Genomic DNA, 26,999 nt, shown 5'->3' on the forward strand with positions numbered 1-26,999 from the left:
AAAAAGAGTAGATTTATGAGGCATTCTCGTTTCATTTGCCATTAGGTGACCACTGATTTTTGGGTAAATAACTGTTGAAGGCAATGTTGACGTTGACATCTGATTTAATATTGATGATCTTTCTTTACAAAATTTTGAATTTTGTGGTGAAAAATGCAATTACTTGGAAAGTACCCAAAACACTATTCTGGGGAAAAAAAAGTAAATGTAAAACCAGAATCTATTTTATTGCCAAGAAAACATTATAAACTCCATGAAAATTAGCATACATTAAAATATTTGCATAGTGTTAAAATATAAAATATAACAACACTGAAAAGACCAACAAGCTCTGTTACATTAACAATACAAAAGGTTTTTAGTCACCCAGACACAAAGCCATACATAATCATTGCAGTTTTAAAACTATTTTAAAATGAAAGCCTAACAGCCCCAATAGGTCAAATTGCACATCATGATGCTATAATCAAACATCTGCAGTACATAAATACGGCATCTATTGCCTGACATCTCTCAAAATACAGCGAATGTCTCTTATACCTCCTGGGAAATTAAGTCACTACACTACAAAGCCCGAAAATCTTACTAAGCAAGTGGACTTTCCATGGGAAAGAAACTTGCCTAATCTGTGTGGAACCGGCGGTATCGATTCCCCAATACGTTAAGGTCTCTTTGAAGGAGAGACCAACCTGCTAGGTTGTTTCAGCCAACAGCTTTGACATTGATTGGCTGGAACTTTAACATGCAGCAGAAGTGAGTGACCTATGTTGGCCTTGGTTGTATTGGCAAATGGATGACGGAAATATCCTATTTTTACCTAATCCTCCATTTCAGAGCTTTGGCACTGAGGTTCCGAGATCACACAGATGTGAGAAAAGAAGGTCAGCCTGAGTGGGATGCTTACAGAAATTTCTAGATTGCAAAGAAGCTTTTGACCTTCGCTTAAAAGGGAAAAAAAAAAAAAAAATGTAGGGATTCAAGCTACCTCCAAAGCCTGAAACAAGAGTTTCTGAAAAGAAACTCCTAAAGATAACATCGTGACTTCCAAAAAGTGCTGGCAGGCTAATTATAGGATAGTTGGATCTAAGTGCCATTTACAACTACAACTGCGTGACAGGGTTGAAGAAGTGTAACAGTACATCTTTTTTCAATGTAGTGGTATCTGCATGTATTTTATCAACCTTTTTATTTGGTTGACTAAAGTTGAACCCAACTTTAGATTGATACAGCTATGAAACGCATCATTCATAAGCCATAACAACCAAATAGTCATACTGAATGAAAATGCTATTATGAAAGCAACCAGGTGGTCTGAAGAAGTTCAATTGGAATGATTTTTTTTTTCTCTCACAAAGGATATCAACCAAAGCTGTATTCACTTTCTCTTTTGTGAGTACTGAATATTCACGTTTGTGTTCTTCTGCTTTGGTTGTCGTATGATTGCAGGTCCAGGCTTCACTATATGTTTGTGATCTCACGGATCCAGTCTCGCAGTTTGGTGACACGCGTGTAGACGCCAGGCTTGTTCCGCTGAGCGCAGCCTTCTCCCCAGCTCACTATTCCAGCCTGGAACCATTTACCAACATCAGAACGACATACAAGAGGACCGCCGGAGTCTCCCTGTGGAAACCAAAAGAAAAACTTTTCCGAAGCCATTCCACATTTTCCAAAACTCGACGAAATGCATGGAGGACACTCACGTAACTAAACACACTTGATGACCGTATTCAAGAATTGCCTGTTGATCTATTTTAGAGAATGTTCTGAATGTACCACTGAATGTTTACTTCATTTTTAAAATGTACATTATATTGTGATTATTTATTTTCTATTATTTTCCCTTTTTTTATTGTGTGTATTGATGCTTTGCAATATTGTAAATAAAATAATCATTCCAATAAAGTGCTTGAAATTAAAAAAGGAGATGAAATGATTATGTATATGAGAAACTGAAAAACAGAAAAGGAAAAAAGGAGGGCGTGTAAAGTAATCGCAAACCTTTTAATTATTATTGTAATCACTTATCATTTATTATTTTGTACCTCTAATTTAAGCTGCTTATTTACTGTGTCATTTCATTCCATTACTATTATTCCTGAATGATTTGTTTTGTGTGTAATACAATTCGGCTCTTAATTACTTTGCCAATATTGCAATGTAAACAGACGTGGCAATAAAGCATATTTGAATTGGGCGGTGAGAGGAGAGAGAGAGGAAGACAAAACAACCGAGTGAATGAAAGAATATTACAGAGGGTGAGAAGGATGGAGCAAAATACAAAGAGAGGGAGAATACACACAAAGTCTATGAGCTCCTATAGCGGGAGAGGAAGATAGAAAGGATTCACAAGACCAGGACCGGAACCTGTGCGAGAGAGAAGCACACTAAGAAGATTACACCCAGAATAAGAGAGACGCACAGAGCGTTCAGAAGAGGAAAGCAAGATGAATAACAAGTGAGATAGAAGTAGAAATTATGGAAATCAGCTCATTTAAATATCAGGGAACAAGGTAGAATAATTAATCTTCTCCACTACGAGGCTGTACACACACTGCAGGAAGACAACAACAACATTAGCTGAACACTTTGACGGCATTATGCTCATGTCATATTTGTACTGTAGGTGTTTCTGAATGAATAGAACAGGACAAAAAAGACTCTGGGCTTGACAATGCATCTAAATGCCTACTAAACCACCTTGAATTCATTAACATTCCACAAACACGTAGGCCTAATTTTTCACAACGGGGTTAAGGGTAGCGTTGAATGGGTCAAAATGATTGATTTTTCTTTTATGCCAAAAATCATTTGGATATTAAGTAAAGATATTTTGTAAATTTCCTACTTAAAACTTGGTGATTTTCTCAATATCTGTGCAAAATTTCATACCGTTACACCAGAGTTACAGAGCCATGTAAAACATCTTCATATGTGATAAAAAAAAAAAAATTAGTAAAATTATGAAGAATATCGGTCTTTGCGAAGGTGTTTTGTATGTGCAAGACAGATACATTTTATAAATATTTAGTTTATCAGTATAACTATTCACTATGATACTTCAAGTTAAAAAAACCTGATAGTCCAAACTCACCTTTTCAAAAAAAATTAAGTTTTTACCTGACAAGCATCCACACCTCCGGTGAGGTAGCCGCTACACATCATTCTAGAGGTCACCTGACCTTCGGTCACCATGTTGCATACCGTATCATTAATCACCTTTACTTCTGCTTTTTGCAAGATTTGTGCAACACTTCCTACAAGGCATACATAAAACATAAGTCCCGTAAGAATTGATCTAATAGCAAAGAGCATCATATTATGGGTGTTTGAAACACTGATAACGATTAGTTATGCGCTTCCACGAAATCTTACAGCAAAACTTGTTTCAAAAGTCACATTGAGACATGGGATTGACAAATGTCAAATCTGTTAGGTAAAATTCCAAAGGTATCTCACGGAACTCCAAAAGCAAAGGGCAGCCCTCAGGCACGCAAGCTGTCTCACCTCCCTCTCGGAGCGTGCCCCAGCCCGTAACAAAGCAGGAGCTACCGGCCGTGAAGACGTGAGTCGGTGCCGGAAGGCAGATGGGATGCACGGTGTTGGTGAAGTTCAATGGATCGCTCAGTTCTAGCAGTGAAATGTCATAATCGTAGGTCATCGAGTCGTAGTTTGGGTGGGTGATGATGTTCTTCAAAGTGCGCTTCTGAACAGAGTCCTGGATGTTTTGGTCCCGCAGACCACTGTACGTCAGCCAGCTGGATGTCTTTTTGTAGCTATTGGCAATAGACACAATGTTGATTTGGAAGTTTAAATCGGATGTTTAGAATGAAATGGTGTTCAAAAGCATTATAAAATCAGAAAACTTAAAGAAAAGTACATTTCCACACATAGTTGGCTTTAAATTCACTGAAACACCAAAAGCTTGTGAAAACGCAATGAGAAGCTTATTATCTTTATATAATTACACAAGGAAGACTCTCGAGGTGGGTGTTACAAGTACAACATCATACAAACCACCTGATAATTGCATTCGCTTATATATCTAATTTGAGGAGTTTGTTTTACAAGGTCAGTATAAAATGGCATTCAAATACATTTAAAATCTGTAACTTGACTGAAAATCTTTTTTTATACTAATTACCACATTGTTAATGATGCAGTAACATCCGAATATTACGACTGCTTAAAATTCACCAATTTGGTGAAACACCAAAATACTTGGAAAAGGTTATATCAATAATCTGATGATTGCATTGGTCTAAATAATGTAGAAGAGACAAAAACAAAATATATAAAAAAAAAAGTACAGGTTTGTGAAATGTGTGTTCATAGGACATCTATATGAAAAGGGGCTGAAAAATAAGAGGGCTTGGTGATTTCAGCCATCATTTCAGAGGTGGAACAGGTTATTACATTTTGATGAAAGATTAAAAACAAACATTTGTGCAGTAATGTATCATCCACAATAAGACCAGAAATGTTTATTAAGAAAGTAAATGGGATCGATTTTGATTTCATGCTGAAACCATAGCTCAGGAGAGTGAATTATTTTTCAATTCGGCTTTAGTGTTTCAGTCTCAGAAACGTGTTGGAATAATTTATCAAGGTGAAGTATGAATGTATTGCATGTCTTGTGCTCCACCTGCTGGCCAATCAAAATAAATACAATCTTAGGTTTTGATCCAACGCAGGATGATGTTTGAGCACAAAACGAATGGAGACAGATACTTAATGTCTAATTTACATCTGCGATAAATTATCGTTTTTAACTACAGCCAAGTTAAGCAGAGACGCAATAAACTGACTCACGTTGGATCAGGCTGGATGAAGCAGTGGGCAGCGGACAGCAGCCAATTGTTGGAGATGATTGAGGCGCCGCAAACATGTCCGTTGGTCTGGAAATGTAGACTGACCTGCCACGGCCATTCACCCACATCTGCGTTTTGCCCACCCACAATACGATTGTGCTTGTATGGCCGGAGACCACAGTCTGAAACCAAATTGTAGAAACGGTTCAAACACAAAGACTTCAAGGAAGTCAACGAGAGAGCTAACGTTGGCATGCTGAGATAAGAGGTGATGGGGGTCTTGAACAAAGCCAGCAGGGATAAGATCAGAGGGCTAACTGCAAAACTGTTTGCACTGAAAGATGGCGAGTTTCTCATAACATCTGCTCTGACTCAGAAGACCGTCGGCCTTTAGCGGGACTCAAGTAGAATCATAACAAGGCAGATATATAGAGGAACGAACCGTGCTGGCTGATAAAAACACAATGAGGAAGGAAAAAGAAACTAGCAACCCTGAGGCCTATAAAAGAAGAATGTCATATAAGGTTTCTTAAACCCCCCCCCCCAAAAAAAAACAACTAATGGCTTAGGGCTCTGATGTGAAGTTTTTGCACTAATTACCACTTTGTTGATGATGCGGCAACTTCTGGAAATTACAATGGTTTTTAAATTCAACCAAACAAAAAAGCTTGTGAAAACACACTGGGAAGCTCATTATCTTCAAATGATTATGCAATAAAGACACTAGAGGTGCGTGGTATGACCTACAGTTTATACTCTTAATTTGCACATACATACACACACATATATATATATATATATATATATATATATATATATATATATATATATATATATATATATATATATATATATATATATATATATATATATATATATATATATATATATATATATATATATATATATATATATATATATATATATATATATATATATATATATATATATATATATATATATATATATATATATATATATATATATATATACATATACATATATATATATATATATATATATATATATATATATATATATATATATATATATATATATATATATATATATATATATATATATATATATGTATATATATATATATATATATATATATGTATATATGTATATGTGTATATATATATATGTATATATATGTGTATATATATAGTTTGTCTGAAAAGACTTTTACTGTGACTCTAAAAGACATTTCAGTTGTACTTTTTCTCTTTGATAGTCCATTGCTGTCCCATTAAATTATAAAAATAGGTTAAAGAGATAAAGTAATGATCTATATCTTCACATTTAAATATCCAATATTTGCTTACAGATTAATTATGCATTCCTAATTATAATATTGTATTATATATATATATATATATATATATATATATATATATATATATATATATATATATATATATATATATATATATATATATATATATATATATATATATATATATATATATATATATAGTTGTTTAGAATCAACTGGCAATGCCTTCTTTATTCATCTGTGAATTAAGCAAACACAAAAAGGTACTTCATCTAAAAGTACATAAGTAAATGTTTAATCTGGCATCAGTGTAACTTCACATTATGTAACATTGGAGTGGAAAATAAAAAACAGCCAATTTAATACAATGACAACACCTAATTATTATTCAATAAACCGAAATAGAGATCGTAGTAAAACAACTGAAATAGTCAACTGAGCACTCAAAAATGTGCCTTACCACATCCCTGCTCATCCGAACCATCTGAGCAGTCCTCTTCGCGATCACATTCTGCATTCACTTTGTTTACACACTGCTTGTTTTTACATTTGAAGGAGAAATTATTGCAGATACCAGCCGCTAAGAGAGTATAGAGAGAGAAGGAGAGAGAGAGAGAAAGAAAAAGTTGAGGTAACTGATGGGAATAAAACATCAAGCCCAGCTTCTTTTCATCACCAAAGACCTACGCCTCGTTCATAGCCATACAAGAGCCAGTGTATTGATCAGGCCTATTGATTGCGGGATAGGTCACTAATCTCTGCTGAAGGATACAAAAACAATGCAACAACTTTGAGATGGAAAGAGTGGGCGGTAAAGAAGTTTGTACACAGTAGAATAAAACAAAATGTTTGACTTTTTTCAGCAGTTTCAGCGGAAGTGTTAAAGCTATTGCTCACAAGTTTCTATTTTGCATATTAAAAGCAGGTTAATTATCACATTAATTAATGATACTCAATATCCAGTGGAAGATATTAATGTTTGTCAGTTTGTCACATCTGCTGAAGTGGAGAAACATTTCAAGCCAGCAGAAAAATAAAAAAAATACAGCTGTCTTATTAAAATTATATATTTAAAACATACAAAACCTCTACATACCTCTAAATATTTTACTTCACCTTTTCAGTGATGGTAAGATTTATATTTTTTTACCAAACTTTTGGACATTAGAGACATAAACTACAAACACATTGGACAGTCCCAAATCTCACAGCAATTGAACATGCAGCCCAACAATAGAAAGCACTATAAAAGGTTTAATATTTTATGATTTTGTGCATAACTCAGGAACTGCATATGTTAATCTCACCATGAAAATGTCTAATGTTTACCTCAAAGAAAAAAAAAAAAAAAAAGTGCCATTATGCTTTGTGCAAAAGAAAACCTAATCTATTTTTATGACCTTTTTTCTATTGTAACACTATTTCATCAAAAAGTTTTACATATATTAATTGTAAATAATATAATACAATAATTAATTGTAATATATATATATTCACATACTTTAATATAACTTTTAAAATAACTTATGGTTTCCTTTTCGAGTTCTGTGTGAAACTATATGAATAATTCACTTCATCCGAATCCTTTGCATAGTCATACATTTTTATTTCTGCTGCCTTCTCAATTTTGCTGCAGCAGAAGTGTTTATTCCTGCCCTGTAAATGCATTTAAATAGATTTTTAATAACATCTCACTTTCAGGTGCAAGTGAGTTATTCACGAACTCTTGTTTAAACTCGGAGTTGACAGAGAAATGTTTATATCGAGCTTTGCGAGTCCGCTGATCCGGATCCAAAACAAGTGCTTGGATTTGTTTGGTTTCGACAACCCCGGTGAAACCTCAATAGCGAAGCAGATCTGTGGTCAGTATAAGCCAAAGCATCCACTCACATGCTACACACGAGACCTCGTCACTTCCATCAGCACAGTCATTTTTCCCATCGCATATAAATTCTTGTGGGATGCAGGCGCCGTCCCCGCACCTTTCCTGAGCTTTGCCACAATCTAAAAAGAAACAACAAAACCTTAAGTGTCCTTCAATGGTAACTTTTTTTAAAAGTACTTTAAATACGTCGAAGTTCTCCAGGATAACGTCATAGTTTAAAATGACTTCATCTTAAAGTTAGTGTTTATGAATCCCAAGAAAGGGCTAGTTATGTGAGCTCACTGCGGTCTTGCTTCATGGAGATAAAACACCTGCCACCGCTTTGTCTGGCAGTAATTAGTGCATCCTTAACTGCATTTCGTTTCATTTGAACTGACGTCCTTGAAGGTAGATGCTGATGTAAATAAATATGGAGAAACTCACCGCAATGTTCCTCATCGCTGTTGTCGCCGCAGTCATTTACTCTGTCGCACACAAAGTACTGAGGCCTGCACACGCCATTACGGCAAGTGAACTGATCGTCATCACAGCCTGTAAGACAAAACACAAATCAACTGAATAATGCGTGTAAACAAAAACCAATCCGAAACGTCGCCTGACTTTGACGATTATTAGTAATGTAAATGTAAACACTCGTTTAGTAATCAGTTACTGGTTAATTGTTAGGCTGCAAACAGGATGCACAATTATAATACAAATTTGAACTCGCACTTGATTTTGAATGAAACATATCCATGCTTTCATACAGCATCTAAAATATTACCAGAAGCATTAGATGATATCTGATGTTTGAAATACCACCTGTAGTGTACATACACCATTTTTATGTACTTGACAAATATGTAATCAATAATATTTAATATAGTACATACAAAGATAACATTATAGTACTTAAGATTAATACTTTTTTAATAATGTCTTGTGCATTTAAAGATAATGAATAAAACTAGTAATAAACTTGAATCAGAGGAATCTGTCGAATCAGAAAGATCACATCACAGAATAATTAACATTTATTATTAATGTAGTTTTCATTCACTTGGACTGAACATTATCTAACCGTGTATAGTGTTTGAATTGTGTCTTTGAATTTGAATTCACCTTCCTGTCATTCTACATCAGTATCCCGTTAGACAGGGTTAATTCAATTTAAAGGTTTCAATTAAATTTAGCGAAATCCTGACAAGGATGAGACTTACGGCAATTTCTCTCATCACTCGCGTCGTCGCAGTCGTTCCACCCATCACATTGTTGCTCTTTTTTGATGCAGTAGCCTGAGGTGCACGCAAACTGAGCAGGGCAAGCTGGAGATGAAATTCATGAGGGTGAAAACAGGAAGAGAGCCGGAACTCAACACAAAAGAGACGTGAAAGACAGTTCCAATAATATAATAAACGTAGATTGATCAGAATATTGTCACTACACTTAGCTAATCACATTGAAGCACTGGGCTTACGTACGGTTTACAGGGTCAAAGGCGGTGTAAGTGACCTTGAAACCCTTATCAGTGTAGGATTCATCTGAACGGAACTTCACTTCCAAGGTATTGGTGGTGCTGGAGAGAACAAGCCTTCGTCTTTCTCCACAATACCTTTAAAAATCAAGGAAGGAACAAGGTGTTAATAAAACAAAGACTAACAAAAGCCAAAAATTGCAACAGACTACTGCAGATGGTCAGCTAAATTAACATCAAATGCATTTATTTGACATTTTGCCATTTTATTTCACAGATTGTCAGGAAGCTGACAAGAAATGAAGTGGGAAATCTTTCATGCTGGCATGGTAGGACCGATGACAGGACTTACTTTTTACCCAGAACCTCTACGTAGTCTTTGTTACAGCTGCTAGTGTCCACCCCCGGCTCTTTCACACGGAACATATTGAACTCAATTTTAATCTTTCTACCAGCAGGAACCTGCAGAATCCACACAATGATGTTCAGGGTTATTTTCAAAAAGACATAACTCAATAAAACAGCATAGTGATTGAATAGAACCAGTTTGAGTTCATTCACATAAAATGTTTTTTTCTTAATTTACTCATGACTAAGTTTTTTTTTTTTTTTTTTTTTGTGAGAAACAAAATGAGCTGTAGGCAGAATGGCACCTTTAACCACATATTTAAAGTAAAGTATCTACAACTGTCCCAAACTTTGGGGTCAGTAAGATTTGCTATGGTTTTTGAGAGAGGTCTCTTACGCTCAGCAATGCTTCATACATTTACAGTACAGAACAATAATACAGTAACACCTTGAAATAGCATGACAATTTAAAGGATCTGTTTTATTCTATCTTAAAATGCAATTTATTTCTGTGATGCAATGCTGAATTTCATTCATTTGAGCATCATATAAAGCATTCCAGGCTTTACATAATGCTCAAAAACATTTCTCATGTATATTTTCTTTATTCTCACTTTTGATCAATCATTTCTTGCAGCCTTACTGAAAAAGGTATTCATTCAAAAAATAACCATTTGCCTAAAATTTTTGTGATTCATTAAAGAAGAAGAAAAAAAAAAGAGAAATACTGAAATATCCCTTTAATATTCCTCTGTTGATAAAGTGAAACTTTAATGTTAGGCTTACAATGATGTTCCAGTTGCAGTCCACCAAAGGAGGATAGAAACTAGGATAATGAGGAGAGGTGAACTCTCCTGTGGATGTAGTCAGAGATGATCTACAGCTCCCAGCTAAACATCAATATGGAGGAATGAAATTAATGGAAAACAGATATTATGAAACAGACACAGAACACTTTCTTATCCAATTCAAAATTCTTGTTTTTGTTTTTATTTTTCAAAGCAGACCAAGTCATAAGTCTTCGTAGATACTTGTAATGACTTAAAATAACTAAAGCATTTATACAAAATAATCACTGACATTACCAGCAATAGTCGGAATGGCAGTGTAAACTGCTTTGAATCCAGGTTTCTGTACCACATCCGTGATTAAGTTGATGAGCATGATATTACCAGAAGAAACTACTTCAAGAGGATTTGAAGGAGGTCGAAGCCCACACTGTCTGTGATGAAAAGAGTGTTCACTTTGTTAAAGAACACCACTATTTTTATATACACTGAAGTATGCATCAATGAAAATGCTTGTTGGGAAAATCGACTGGACAAAAATCTGTAATGATTGTATAATCGGTTAGTTCCTAAAGTACATTCTGACAAAGGTTTAGGAATGTAAGCCCATAGATGAACTCCAGCCTAAAAACTGATTTTTTGTGGTTTTTTAAGATCACAAATTCAGTCAAGGATGTCCAAACTCTAACTGGTAGTGTGAAACTACTTGACAAGCAAAGTCAAATGGGTATAATCGAGTTAAGAAGCCTCATGACAAACACACACACACACAGAGAGAGAGAGAGAGAGACCTGGAGCGTAACATTATTAAAGAACTGTATGGCTGTGATGCACAGAGACTCTGTGTCACCTTGGAAACAGGGCAGAGGCAGAGTGTTGTGTGAATTATGTTTAGAGCCCACTGGCTGCAAGGTACAGTTTGCAACCCATACACTTCAGGTGATTTGTTACATAGCATTAATAAATCAAGAAACTAAACAAAAAAACACTAGTGATCCTTTACTAAAAGTCTGTCATCACCCAGTGATAAGGTGACTAAAACTTGGCATGTATCTTAGACGTGCTAGAGAGGGGTTTTAACAAGCCAATCTTTAGCAAGAAGCCTTAGGCCAACCGTGAAAAATGAAACTGAATTGAAAAGTCGTGTAACCAGCGGCCATGAGAGGGCTTCGTCCTTGAAGTTTAGAAGGTAGAGATGCATTGAAAAGGATATTATATATATCCTATACAGTATGTGTAACTTTTTCAAAAGAAACTAATCTTTTTATTGAGCAAAGATGCCTTAAAGTATTGTAATTCATTTAGGTTGTTATTTCTATTTCAAATAAATGCTGTTATCGTTAACACTTAAAATATCAAAAAAATAAAAAATTCTTGAGCACCAAATTAGCATCATGTGACAAAAAAGGCTGGTGTAATGAAGCTGAAAAATCAGCTTTACGTCACAAGAAAAAATTTAATTTTAAAATAAAATTAAGAGAAAACTGAAATGTTTTTATGGCATTAAAGTAATGTAATTTCAGCCTTTTTTAAAGAGCATTGTTACAGGTTATGGTAAAACCTAAATGACACAAAGAAAAATTGAAAGTGGCGTGTACTCACTTTGTGATAGCATATGTGTTGTCAGGACTGAGAGAGTCATAGATGGCTACATAGTCATTGGCACAGTCATCCTCTATGTGGAAGGTCTTAAACTTGACCATGATGGCATAGCCTTTAGGAGCGCGGATCTGCCACTGGCATCGGGAGTTAGGTGGGTATCTCCCAGGGTGGTTAGGAGATGTAAATTCTTTGCTGGTGGTGCCAGCCATGAGACTATAAAAGCAGATATCTGATAATAGAAACAAGCAGAAAATAAGGTAAATAAACTAGCTTAAGTACTCCACGCAAGCTATATTTGCCGAGCAGCAAGTCTAAGAAAATCCCTTAGTGCCCACAAAGTGGTTGAATCGAGAGATAAGAGGCTTTTTGGATGGGAACACCAAGTCTGCACTAACCAAAACTGTGACTGGATTTTCTTCCCTAGTATGAAGTATTATATGGTGCATCAGTGGCTAAAGACAACAACGGCCTGACTGTCACAGGACCTTGTCAACTAGATGCTTATCAGATCAAGACCATGAGACCCTGATGAGTCCTCAGCTCAGTCTGACTTGTATTGCAGCCTGGAATTAAATCACAACTTGCTGGTCTTCCTAGATTTTTTGGGTTTTTTTTTTTAAAGAGATGGACTTTTGGGTCCTTTACTCTGTCGCCTTAGACTAGTTGGTCACTTTTGTCAATATTGTCAGCTTGCCTGCAAAGATACCATTTGAAGAGAACGGAGTGTGACAACAGCTAGACATGACAGAGTTAACAAACTGACTGCTTACTATTGTCCTCCTACATTATCAACACACTATAGGGTAAAATTGCTTTGACCCAATCTGTATGGCACAAAACGGTGTATAAATAAAAGTTACTTGAAATGGTTTAATCAAACAATAAAATAATATAAAAGGGCAAGACTTTATTTATTTTGTTCGTCAGGAAGTACTTAAATTGTAGAAAGTTGGAGTTGCAAACCAAATGGAAGCATATTTTATTAAATCAGGTGTATGTCCTTAAATAAAAACCCCAAACTATTTTTGTTTCTATTCTCAGTAGAATTAAAAATTAAATGTTTTGAAATATATGTTTTTTTATTTCCTGCTGAGTATTGTTGTCAGTTCCATGTTCATCAGGCCATCATTAGCTTTAAATTAGACAAATTGAAATTTGTTTATTATGTGACTATTATATTTAAATATACTGTTTGTTTTATTTCTCCACTAAATAAAAGTTAAAATTTTATTATTTTTAATTATACCATTATTTGCCATCACTGACATAAGCATAAACATTAACACTAAATAATTAAACACTAAGCTTGCAGGGGTTTGAGTTGATGAATAGCAAATTAAAAATCATAAAATAATAATAAAATATATTTAAAAAAAAATAAATTTGATTTAATATTTAAATCATTCATTTTATATTTAATGTTATTTATTATTTATTTGTTTACCTGTTTTTCATGTGAATAGCAACCCAGAGAACTGTAAATACGCAATGTTTTTTCAAATTCATTTAAATATTCAATCTCAGAGGATATACTTATTTAACATTTTAGGTCAATGTGTTTGGCCGACAAACATTTTGTAGAATTCCCAGCCTCAAACAAGGAAAGTCTGCAAATCAAGTTACTCAATTTTTATGAAAGATTACAAGCAATACATTTAATGGAAGTAAAAAGGGTCTATTTCGCTTTCATGTTGACTCTAAAGCCATAAGAAAGCTCCATGCCCTTGCAGCTTGATGCAGATAATTTAGACATTTGTACAAAGGTGCTGTTAAAGAGCTGTAGCAATGCTCTCTGTGGTTGAAAAACAGGTTTTTGAGATCCCGGTGCTGTTGTGCACAGCAAGGTAAGTGAAAGGGAAAGAAGGTGAGAGATAGAGCGAGCGTGAGATGAGGCGGGCAGGCATTTTTCAGTGAGTGACAGGAGAGAGCACGGCAACCCAGGTGGAAAATTACAGTGCAGCGGTGACTGAAATGGGACACACTTTACTCACTAGATCTGGGGTCCCTGGCCATCCGAGGGTCTGTGGCTGCAGAGAGAGAGAGAGAGAGAGAGAGAGAGAGAGAGAGAGAGAGAGAGAGAGAGAGAGAGAGAGAGAATGATGCGTGCCGTACTTTTCACTTCTCATTCCTTCCATTTTCCAAAGGCCTGTCAGACATTCTGTTCCTCCTCCTCCTCCACCCCTCACCTTGACTCCGACGTTCACAAATACCAGTCTCTCACCTCACTACAGCGACATGAGTCTCCGTACAGAGATATCATTTTAAGCGGGGCACCGAGGTGTCACTCAGGCCCGCTGCTCTTGTGTATACAATGCAGATGGGGCCCGGAGAAGGACAGAGTGTTACCGTTTTTTTGCAAAAGCAAAGAATTACTTTGTTGCATTGAGCTGCACAATGGGGACAAGTCCCTTTCATTTTATACAATGTTACTAAAAAGCATCAGTACTCCTAGAGGAACATTTTTAATCATTGCTTGTGTCATTTATATACAAGCTAATCATTGCATTTCGCTACAAAAACCAGTCAAAATGTATTTTTTTCATAAGCGTTTTCAATATAATTCTCTAATGCTCATTCTAATTACTGCACAGCGACTGCGTGGAGCAAATCTGTTCTCTTCATAATTAGCAATCATCTTACACGAAGCGGTGATGTCGCTGGATGTGACTGCGATGTTCCCGACTCGTTTGCCCTCTTGCCGGATGCTCTTCCGCAGGGCCTCAACCACGCGGTCCTCGGTCAGTTCCAGGGCGATCTCTTGGTCCGCCTCAGGAATGTCAAATTGAGACCAATGATACGCCAACGTTCCTTCACTGCAGGTGCATGATAGGAAAGCAGACAAATTATTGAATTACGTACTTGATTTTTGTGGTATATGCATTTTAGGATTTCCCTTGTACAATGCTAGTTGCTAAGGTGTTTTTTTGTTTTTAAGAATGTCGCTGTGCTAGGTCTAGATGGTTTCTTACGGACCCAAATCAAAAAAAAGAGCACATTGTGTATGACACTCTGATTCGTTGTAATGGATTTCCGCTCTGTTTTTATGGTCCCCAAACCTGAGCATGAGCAGTAGTAATGGTTGAACTGGAAATTAATAATTTGTATTCTATTAGTGTGATTTTTTTAACCCAGATTCTATGAGACTTGTAATTTATCTCTATCAGCGGAACCACTAAGTATTAAAATCAAGACATAAAGAATGATCTATTGTTTAATTTAAAAACCATTAGATTTAGAGAGCATGCTATAAATTTTACTTTCTCTGAATCAGGGAGCTGTAGTTCGGCTTTACCTGAAGGCAGTGATGACAGACTTTGTATAGTATTTGGAGAGGAGAGGATCTCTGGTGAATGTTTCGTTCATCTAAAGAAAAAAAAAAAAAAAAAAAAAAAAAAAAAAAAAAAAGAAACGGTGGATTATTATTATTTTTTTAACAATTATTGTTAATTACAGGCAGTAACAGAAAAATAACACGGCAAAGAAGAGAGTTGTTGGTATTCGTCGAAAACATCTTAATTTGTGCAATATATTAAATGACAGAATTTTTATTTTTGGGTAAACTATCCCTTTAAATAACATTGAAAAAACAAATATTAAGATGAACATCACCAAAATATGTAAAAACAAGGTGATCTTTTTCAGTAACATCAACTGTTCATGGGTTTTCTTCTATGTATTCAGTAAGGAATATAATTTGCGTTATATGAAGCCATGCAATTATTAATACCCAGAGTTCCTTTTAAGTCAAAGAAAGAAATGGGAATTTGTTCATTTAAGGAATCCCATCGTGTGTGTTTGAGCATGATTGGGAAGATATACACACATTTAAGTCTGTCGGCTAGATGCCCACTGCCATCTTTATTTATTATACAGGTGTCTTTTTTTCTTTTACCAACACAATAAATTTAAAAAAAAAAAAAAAAAAAAAAGAACTATTTTATGCCACCAACACGTGACCATGCGGTCTGTGCTAGTCTATGCCACTTCATGAAATGTCTGTACTAAAGCTTTTAAAGAAAATACAGATCAAACTGAATCACCTGAATTTAGAATCATGGATCTCAAAGGATGTGAAGGTCACCAGAACACAGACAGCAAAGAAAAGGCTGAGAACAAAAGCACTCACAATTCCTTCCAAGTCCCTCGCCACTTGTTGGAATTCTGCACTGGCAGGGTCCTCATACACGGGGTTGTACTCTGGTTTGAGAAGCTTAATTTGTCCGCTGTAAACCAGTGTGGATGAGCTATGTCTATATACGGTGGCCTCATTTTCCAATTCTTTGCTCCTGACTGAGAGAGGGAAAGATTTTATTAACACCATCAAACGTTTGGGAAATTGTGTAACGTACACAAGGTACATATTTCTATTATTTGCGCAGTTAATTCACAACGTATTCTCAGAATGTTTTGGAAGATCTCCCCAAATTCGTCACTACCGAAAAACACAGTAATAATAAACAGTAATTAACTATATATCACGTGTAATTTGACATTTGGTGCATACAATTTTTCTTTGAAATCGGTGTGCTCAACGCTTTGCCTTTTACGAAGTCATCAGTTTGAATGCACAATGAACCAAAAACTACCATAACACCTTAGTTAACAATTCAGTACACTTTATTTAAAAAAAAAAAAAAAAAAAAAAAGTTTTATTAGTGATTGCACATTTTCAGTAGTGACCGTAATGCTCTGGTAGAGACATTCACTGCAAAATTTTAACTTGGATACATATCAGCTCTAAAATGTACTTTATTTCACCAAATTTGAGAATTATTTGTTGTGTCGGTAGTGAAAATTTTAGATACTTTTAACCCTAGCTCAAAGATGCTAATCAGCACATGGTTAGCCTTCACATTTCTGAACAGTGGTAGTGGTACATACATAAAGACTATAAAAATGTTATGCAATAGCTCTGTTTAATTGCAGAATAAAAGGTTTTTCGTAGTGACGTTTCTTTAAGTTCCACAGATTTTTGAACATATTTACCCCAAATAATGGGACCCATCTACTCAAGCCTTGCAGCTATGAGAGAAAGGGACACAGGAATTTTCCTCTTATCGTAAATGTGGGAGTGTAGTTAAAATTAGTCTCGGCCCATGGATGCATGCGGGACATTTTATATACACAAGGTTTTATCATTTACAAAGAACTTCACTTTTTAAAAGAATTTAAAAAGAGATACTTTTAAAAACAACAATGAAAAAATTCTCAATATCAATTTCATAATTTGAAATTCAGGGGTTAAGGTTTGGGACAGCCACCTCCCAAACGAAAGCACCAAATAAATGACTATAAAAAAAACAAAACAAAAAAAAAAAAAAACAGCTTACTAATTTAATCATTAAATATATTGAATAGATAATAGAAGGATCCTAGTAAATTTCCAATCACGTAAATGCTTTTTAAATGTGTTTTTGGTTTGTGGAACAGCAGTTTTCACCAAACACACGCACCTATTTCGGCTTTTTAATTATTTTAACATTAAAGACTGGAGTAAAGGCTGTTGAAATTTAAGCTGTGTCATCACAGGAATAAATGACATTTTAAAATATATTAAAATAGAAAAGTTACTATAAAAGGGCCCCAAAGATTTAAACAGCAGCGTGGGAGTACAAACCTCTTTATTTAAGAGCAAGTTAGATATGATAAAAAAAAAAAAACCCTTTACCAACAAAGAGCCACACAAGAAATCCGACCACTGCAGCCACTACCAACAGGGCAACGACGACCCCCACGACAACTTTCGTCTTCCGTGCCGTTGCCATCTTCTGTTCATTCGTCAGGAAGGTGACCTGCTCGTGACGCCCATTCCCTCCCTGAAACAGAAATGCAAGTATTCTGTGGCGGTCTGTTGAAAGTACTGTAAACATTTAGTTCCTTTGATAAGCAAATGTTTTAATATAGCATCTTCAGAATGAATCATGAATTCAGATGGTTTAAAATGTACTAAATAACTTAAAGCTCAAAAAAGAAAAAAAAAAAAAAAAGAAGAAGAAGTAGTACTTTAAAAAAGGCAGAAGAAAGAAATAGCAACTTCCCTTTATGTATTTGTTGTATCAATATTCTTTAAAATGTTTCTTGTGTGTAACGTCTGCTATACGAAACAAAACCAGTGCACTGAATACAAGAACGCTTGTTAGTTGGTTCGGTTTGAGAACATGTAAGCATTAATACATTATACATTAAATGCTATTAAATGTTAATATGAACCACCACACTTGAGAGAAATATTAATGAAAGTAGCCTCTGGATACGCAGTACCACTAATGAAAACTATATTTCAGTACCACTTATTTTTATTTGATCCCAAACCATTTAGGCTTTGACTTGTTGCAAATTATGCATGAGAAGCCACAGTAAGGAGCCTACCGCCATAACTGCTTTCTGCTGCACAGGAAGTACTGAAAGACAAAGATAAACCAAAAACAGATATGCAGCTAAGCTTCTCGTATGTGTGACTACACGTCTCGATACTGTATGTGAAATTAAGCTCATATAAATGTTGACATGCACTGCTGACTAGTTTCAGTGGTCTGTATATTGCAGCATTAAAACTGGTTAGGCCCGTTTCTGTGACCTTATACACAAAGACAAACAGTTATACCAAGTCACTTTATTTATATAATACCAAGTATTATATTCTTTGCATCTATAAAGCGCAAGTTAATTAGTAAATATGTCTAAAAGTGATTATATGAACACCTTAATGATCCTACCAGAAGGAAACCTTGGCTTTGTGTGACAAAAAAAAAAACAACCTTTATTGAAATAGGCCATTTAGATAATTTAAATGCTCTTTGTGCTAAGAAAAAGAGGTTATTTGATCAACTGATCACTGAAAAGTTCTTTGAGGAACCCAAAATGGCCCTTTCGGAAACTATTTTTAAGAGTGTGACATCCACGGAAATATTCTATTCCATGAAATGTTCTAAACTCTACACATATGCATGTACTCTCAGAGAATTGTTTTGTCATCACACACACACAGTTGCTCTCCACAAAGATGTGACAGTGCTCAGATGATGAAGGTGAACCCTATTAAGCACATGTGGGTCATCCTCAAACAGAAGGTGGAGAAGCACCACGTGTCTAACATCCTTCAGCTCAATGATGTCATGGAGGAGTGGAAGAGGAGGCCAGCAGCGACCTGTACAGCTCTGGTGAATGCAATGCCCAGGAGTATTAAAGCAGTGCTAGATAATAATGGCACCTCTACAAAATGTTGGCACATTTGACATGTTCACTTAGGATGTACTGATTTTTGTTGCCAGTTATTTGGACAATAATGGCTATATGATGGCTTACTTTAAACAGGACAGCAAATTAGTATTTCTGTACAAGCTTTACTGTCCCTTAAGAAGAGTTACTAAAATTGATATTAAAATGTGAGAGGTGTATTCACTTTTGTCTGTACATTTACACACACACTATACACACATACATACACAATATGTACGTGTGTGTGTGTGTGTGTGTGTGTATATCGTTTAAAATAATGGGTTTCTATTTCAATATACTTTCAGTCACATGATCCTTCAGAAATCATTCTAATATGCAGATTTATATATAAAAAAAAATATTTTCTAACAATAAAGAAATTTTCACATAGAAATAGAATGAATAAAAATTACAGACTCCAAACTTTTGAATGCTAGTGTATATTGTTAGATAAGGATTTCTACTTAAAATAAATGCTCTTCTTTTTAACGGTTTCATTCATCCTAAAAAAAAAAAAAAAAAAAAAAAAAAAAATTATATAGTAAATATACGGCATCCTCGTGACGTCATATTCATTCCATTCAGACGTTGCTTGAATATGCATGAAAAATAACAAAAAGAAAATACAAAAATTTACAATTTCAAACGTCTGTGTTTGAGAAAGGTTCAGTTCACGGCTCGATTTTGCAAGATGCGGTTAGCGTACTGCTGCGAGATATCTGGATGGGTTGCATACTCTATCCCCCAAGGAAGCAAAGGTACTAAATAACAGCACTGACAGACATCCACAGTCAGGCATTTAAGGAACCAATATGCCTCTTCTCTCATTTCCTCCTTTCTTCTCCACACACTGTTGACTCCACAAAAAAACGATTTAATTGTCCATAAATCAGCAGCCCTCCACCGCAGCACTATCATACTGAAGCTAAACTGGGAATGTGGAATGGTACAGTGCAGGTTTTGAACTAAAAGCGCATGCACACACACAATAAAGAAAAGGTTTGCAATTAAAAAGTGTTTAGAAATCAGCGTCTACACCCTGGGAGAAGAGAATCAGAAGATCATTAAGGAGCTAGAATCGCATTGGTATTAAATCAATTTGTCAGATGTGCAAACCCCCCCCCTTTTAAGATCCGGGCCTGATTACAAAAGCGTGTGTGATAACTCACTGCAATTAAAGCCCTTCTTACTGTAGGCCGCCTGGCACTCAAGCTGCCTAAATTGGAATTTTTTAAACAGCCATCATGGCATAAGATTAAGAGAATCGTCAGGGAACGTGGGTCACTTGCTGCTGTGGGCTTCTGTTATCAGTCATCCTGATCACAGCCTAATAACGGCATTACATGCCGTGATTCTACCCATAGCCCTCTGCAAAACACCATACTGAAGACATATCACCCTCAGTAAGGGCCATCAGCAAAATACTAGCGTCTCTTTTTCACTTTTATCAGCCAGGGTAGACAAATCTAATTAGACGCCACTCTACAGGTGTAATCCGAATAAAGTCAGCGAGTGTTCTTTCTCTGAACCGAGGATGGCTTAGAAAATGGAGCGATAACACTGTAATTAAAGATTAAGGTGGATGAAGCTTTTCAATGTAACAAACAAAAGAAAACTACTTTGCGAAAGCTACCTGTTCTCTTACAGTTATTTTACCTGTACAAAAGACAAGGTGGATAAGGACGGATCCCCTGTTTCCATACCGTTCGACCTAAAACAAACAAGAAATAATGTTTCAAACGGATAGCATGGTCTTCCAATAAATGTTATTAAAAAGCTGGGCCTCTTTTTACTTATGTTGTCCCCCAGGGAAAGATAAATGAGACAGAGGTCATATTAATACTCCTAACTATATTTCAGGATGTCAACCAAAATTAGATGAAAACATAAATATCATGGGGTGACGGATATATAAAATATGTGAAAAAAAAAAAAAAAAAAAAAAAAAAAAAAAAAAAATACAAGTGACCCAACTTGCTCTAAACAAGAAGGATAGTTCACATAAAAGAAATGAGGGAGAGTGAATGACGAAATTTTCAAAAAAAAAAAAAAAAAAAAAAAAAAAAAAAAAAAGTTCTGCCAAACGCAAAAGAAGTTTTGGGAAAAAAAAAAAAAAAAAAAAAAGTTTGTAACCAGGCTGTTTTCTGGTCACCATTGACTTCTATAGTTGGAAAATAAATACTGTGGGAGTCAATGGTGACCACAAAACAGCCTGGTTACAAACTTTTTTTGATGTGGAAGATGACAACCAACTACAGTTTAAATAAAAACATCAACAGAAATGACAGAAAACTACTAATGGACTTTACTAAACTACTAATACCATTAAAAATTTAAAGTAAATATAAAAGAATACGCTTTTGAAAGACAGAAAAAAAAAAATCTATTATGAAATCACAGAATACAACCAATCACATCAGACTAGAGAGAGCGTTTTTCCCACAGCAGAGGATGTTCGCAGCCTTAAGGACGGATTCGCTAACCTCTCACCTCTTTTTAAGGAGTGGTGTTGTAGAACTGAGAGATATGACCCTTGCGTTAAACTATTTCTGCTTGGCACATCGAAAATTATTTATGGCATGAGTAACCAAACCTGTTCTTCAAGCTTGAAGAGAAAAAAAAAAAAAAAAAAAAAAAACAAACAACCTCAAACTGAAGAAACCGATATTTTTAACATCTAAAAATATTTTAGGTCATGGATAAGATATAAAGATTATTTACATTACACTTATGTTAGCTTTCTCACGGCAGACACATCACAGTCTGCTCAGCTCATCCTTCTATTTGACTTTAATCTTGCTCTGCAACATATCCGCACTGTTTGCATTTGTTCTGTTTGATTTCTGCTCCTCGGTTTCTCTAGGAACTAAAAAAAGTTTAGTCTTTGTACTTCTAGCCTCAGCTACCTGCCAAGAACATAAAATGTTAATGAATCACTATTGTGCAGTCAAACCGATAGCTGAAACAGTGGTCAGAACCTGCTAATCAGAAGCGAGATTGACATTTATGCAAGTGAGGCCAACAAATACATGAAGTACAATCAGCATGATTGGGAAAAGATTTTCAGCTTGACTAAAAAATAGGGAAGCGGCAATATTAAAATTCAGTGTTTTTTATGTTATGGATGGCAACTAATGGTAGAAAACAAATTAGTATTAAATTACAAATGAATTTAGGCATTATTATAATGCACAGTATTAAAAATGGATATTCATAGATTTTACATTTAACAGTGTTTTACAGCAAAGAGAGTAAGAGCAATAAAGGTCAAGTAAAAACTATAAATAAACAATGATTTTAAATTTTGTTGATTTTCAATATTGTATGACAAAGTTTTAAGATCATAAATGAAGATAATAATAATAATAATAATAATAATAATAATAATAATAATAATAATAATAATAATAATAGGAGAGAATGCAAGTAATCAGTTTTACTATTTTCATGCCCTCTTCTATTGTTTACAGCCTGTAAACCTAAAGCAGACCACATTTCTGCTGGAGTCCAGCCGTCTAGTGCTTCTGACATGGATCTGACCAGAGGCCAGTAATCACTGACTGGTCAGTCAGCTGGAAAAGACAGCTCAGGACACCGAGAAGCCTCCAAACAACACAAGAGCAATTAAACCCCAAAGAAAGAATTCCCCCAAGACAAAACAGAATATTTAAAGCTATGTTGAGGCAATTAAAAGATTGCTCCTGAAAAAGGACTGTTAAGCAAATTATTCAGTTGATTTGTTTGTCCTTCACGCAGCAGATAATTGTACTATATTAAGGGCTCTTTGAGACATATTATGAAACAAATAGCAGAAAACTGCTAGTAAACGTTGAGTTTTTGACAACTTCTGCAAAGCGTTTTAAAAAAGAAGCCCATCCTAGATAGGAAGAACAAAGGTTTTTGTAAAATTGTTGAAATTAAAATATTATTTCCACTACTTTTGAGGAATTAATTGCAGACCAAAACCCAGGCCATGCACTGAAAATATTTCAACGGTCACAAAGTAAATGATTAATTATGTTGCACTGGGTTGTTAATTAATAAAGCAAGCTTGCAAGAAGGAAATAATAATAATTTATGAAACTGCTGAAAATAAACCGAAACTAACAGGAACTGGATTTGTTGAGAAGAGAGCATAATGATGTATTTAGAGTTCTGTGTTGTCTCTATTAGTTTATATTAACAGTAATATTTCAAATGTACAGAAAGACCTCAATATCGCTCACATCTACAAATGGGTCATCCTAATATACCAGTCATCATTTGTAACATAGACAAACTCTGAAATCCTTCTTGTGAGGCAAACAACTACCATTTTTGAGATGATATACCCAAAACATGGGTTTTCAGATAAGAAATATGCCGCTCAGCTCAACTCTTTCTCCAAAACATGCATCACATAAATAAACACCTATAATAACACTTTTCTTTGTTTGTTTGTTTTTAGGGGTGGCCATTGTGTCACATATGAATTCAAGTATTAAAAAAGGTGTGTATGTGGTTGTGTTTAGTCTTGTAGCATTTCTTATGAATAAGGATGAATTTCCGATTCAATAAACCACAAACAAAATGTTTTTCCGATTAGGTTACATGACATACTAGTCCTTTAACCACAGGGTAACAAATCTGAAACTGCAAGCAGAGAGAAGATGAATCAGTAATGAGAAGAGAGCACAGTGACAATCGCACAGGAAATCACAAAGTGTGTTGTTGTTGAAATAATTACGTATACAAATAAATGTTGAACATCAAGCCAATATTGACAAAGACACGACGAATTGTGCTACATTCCAAATCTTCTGAAGACATGCAATAGTTTTGTGTGTGTGTGTGTAAATATTGCATACACACATATTACATGACATTTTGTAAACTTCAATGGTAGTCTTTAAGCTAACACAGCCACAAAACTCTGTAAGACTATTAGTATCCAACATTCATTCTCGTACATCACAATTCCTTGAACTCTCAATAAAGGAGTGAACCATATTTTAGCTTAAAGCTATTAATGCATCAAATGCTTATGGTGTTATTGTGTGTGTGTGTGTGTGTGTGTGTGTGTGTATATATATATATATATAAAAAAGAGGTGTGCATTCATGTCTGAACATCACCTAAAACCACTGATTTCAGCCTGTGCAGCAAATTGAATGAAATGCCATCTATTTTTCAGGGTATTTCTATTCATCTGTTTTTCCTCAAAGGATAAGAGCAGCTGTGCACAGCTAAGAATGTAGCAAACAATACTGTCTGCCTCAGTATCACCGGTCCACATCACAAGAAATGAATTACATTCAACCCAAGTCAACGGCATTGAAGATTAGTCACAAAAGAAAGAAGAAATCCTTCAAAAGAGGAAAAAAAAAACAAAAAACTATCTGCTGTATTAAATCAAAGATGTTGAAGAGAAAGCTGACAAAGTTATTCAATAGCGGCATCTCAAACAAATAAATTCTCTAAAATACTGATCTTCAAGGTATGTCTTATAAAAGGACTTCTGCGCTTACAAAAAAGTACACCAAAATGATCCAATGATAACGTGAAAATACCACACATAGTTTACTTAAAAAAAAAAAGCATTTTCTAAGAAAGAATCTCAAATTTTGTTCTTGCCTATAAAGTGTGAAAGCACGACATGGTGTTTAATTCTTAATTTTGACAAACTTTGGCATGCAATTATTAAACAGCACAGTTTTACCTACAAACCCTACCTTCATATAAACAAGCCTGCATGGAGGAGCCCGAAAAAGAGACAAAATGCATTTTTTGTACTCCAGGAGGATTCTGGCTATCAAGTTGGAACAGGCCTGAGGAACAGAAATCTAGGTGTGTTTAGCAGGGAACTGAGCCGAGCTGTACACATTACCTCCCCTAATGCAGTCAAGGTCTTATACGTGCCTGATTATATACGGCTATTACCAGCAACTCAAGTCAACGTATCTTGGTAGTTGACCGTCGTGGTTAAACTATACAAAGCCAAAAACAGCTAAAGAAATGATTCATACTTACCAGTCTATTTATAGGACACACACGTCTTTATCTAGATGACGAAGACAAGGCACTCCAGGAAAATGACTGGCTTTATTTGGGATTTCAAAATGGGAAATATAAATGACATCTTACACCGGTAATCTAGATTTCTCAACCGATTCAGAACGAGACATGAATAATGTGGATTACATAACACAATGCTTCGAAGCATTAAATCTCTGGCTTTTTGCTCCCACAAGGATTGCGTTGCTGTATTTTGTCATCACAGACAAATACAACTAATTAAAACCCAATATGGGGATGTTACTCATACCACGACATTGCCCTTTAACTAAGGACAAGGAAGAGGTCATAAAAAGCCAAGCCCAAAGACACTGTGTCTTCATATACAACTTTGACAAAAATGTCAACTTTAGCACAAGCACACATAGACAACATTACAGTAACACTGTGGCAAGATCTCAAACGCTTGATGTTCCTTCTGGGGGTATACAGTATATGTCAGGATAGTCTTACAATACTGTTTATAGAGCATAATGCCAGCAATACTAAAGTCAAGGGATTGATTTCTAGGGAACACAAAACTTTCACCCTGAAACGCCAAAGTCAGGGATTTACATAAAGCCTACAGTATCATATTTAGTATAATATTTGATACGGCCTTTTAAATGATCAACGTGATCAAAACTTCGCTTTTAAAAAAAACTGCCATCAGATTGACTTTTGTTAATGGCTTTCTTATTATAATTTAAAAATTGCCAGGACACCGTCAGGCCATACAAGCATTTTTGCCATTTTTTTTTTTTTATATAGAAATTAACATTATTAAGATACAAAAGTAATTTATATTTCACTTTTTATAATATTTACTAGATTGAATCATTTTTTTCTTCATTAAGCTATCCATACATCGCTTTTTTGAAAACATTTGTTTATCTCTCAACTACAAAAAAAACTACAGAGCTACTTTGATAATAAAACTAAGCATTTTAATAGGGCTGGGCGATATATTTGTGCAATTCTCGTCGGTAAAGCTTGAAACCTCAACCACCTGTTTTCAAACGTGATTGAGATTTAGCTCTTATACTTGCTTTTTATTCATTTTTGTATTATTTGTCATTCAAATAACAGCAAGGACACCAGATTGCATATAGTGCTCTTTTTGGGGCTTCTGGTAAAATTTGTCATCCTCTATATTTACAGTTTAATGCACTTCTAGACCTACATTAACCATACCAGACTGACGCATCAAACGACATAAACATAACAAAAATGCAAGCCTTACAAAAAAAAATACAACAATAGGCATTGGCCTATTTGCTAGTATAATACTTACCTGGTTTAGGTTAACCAAGAAGCACTTGTTTTGGTCTTTCGTTAAAACCGACGCACGCATACTAATATTAGCTTCTACTCAACATACAAATAGCCTAACATTTCACCATCAATCAACGACAGGACACTAACCTTTCTAGGAGTTAGGACATCTTCTTACAAAGATCAAATCATTATCGTTCAGCACTGCAACTCAACTAGTTCATGATTCAAGAGCGCTTTTGAGGCGTAACGATGGCCTATGACCGGAGGAAAGGATCCACCTGACGGTTCTCTTTTGTGAATGCATTCA

General features: G+C 35.1%; 1 protein-coding gene across 2 annotated transcripts in view; it reads right to left on the reverse strand.

Moving 5' to 3' along the window:
- Positions 1 to 208: 208 nt before the first annotated feature.
- The window catches only part of zmp:0000001114 (suppressor of tumorigenicity 14 protein homolog), a 27,415-nt gene continuing 624 nt past the window's right edge, over positions 209 to 26,999 (reverse strand). Inside the window, exons 2-19 of one of the 2 annotated variants that reach the window (XM_043258787.1) lie at positions 17,832 to 17,979; positions 16,290 to 16,453; positions 15,456 to 15,526; positions 14,804 to 14,976; positions 14,155 to 14,190; positions 12,164 to 12,392; positions 10,859 to 10,995; positions 10,560 to 10,663; positions 9,778 to 9,887; positions 9,433 to 9,563; positions 9,172 to 9,276; positions 8,396 to 8,503; positions 7,978 to 8,091; positions 6,548 to 6,667; positions 4,810 to 4,990; positions 3,505 to 3,773; positions 3,118 to 3,254; positions 209 to 1,620 (exon numbers count right to left, since the gene is read on the reverse strand). In XM_043258787.1, the coding sequence (XP_043114722.1) occupies positions 1,459 to 1,620; positions 3,118 to 3,254; positions 3,505 to 3,773; positions 4,810 to 4,990; positions 6,548 to 6,667; positions 7,978 to 8,091; positions 8,396 to 8,503; positions 9,172 to 9,276; positions 9,433 to 9,563; positions 9,778 to 9,887; positions 10,560 to 10,663; positions 10,859 to 10,995; positions 12,164 to 12,392; positions 14,155 to 14,190; positions 14,804 to 14,976; positions 15,456 to 15,526; positions 16,290 to 16,453; positions 17,832 to 17,979 (2,499 nt within the window). In that variant the 3' untranslated portion in view covers positions 209 to 1,458. The remainder of the gene's footprint in view (positions 1,621 to 3,117; positions 3,255 to 3,504; positions 3,774 to 4,809; positions 4,991 to 6,547; positions 6,668 to 7,977; positions 8,092 to 8,395; positions 8,504 to 9,171; positions 9,277 to 9,432; positions 9,564 to 9,777; positions 9,888 to 10,559; positions 10,664 to 10,858; positions 10,996 to 12,163; positions 12,393 to 14,154; positions 14,191 to 14,803; positions 14,977 to 15,455; positions 15,527 to 16,289; positions 16,454 to 17,831; positions 17,980 to 26,999) is intronic. The other variant, XM_043258788.1, reaches the window with a different exon arrangement.

Source organism: Puntigrus tetrazona, chromosome 15 (assembly GCF_018831695.1).
Source record: "Puntigrus tetrazona isolate hp1 chromosome 15, ASM1883169v1, whole genome shotgun sequence".
Classification (NCBI taxonomy): Eukaryota; Metazoa; Chordata; class Actinopteri; order Cypriniformes; family Cyprinidae; genus Puntigrus; species Puntigrus tetrazona.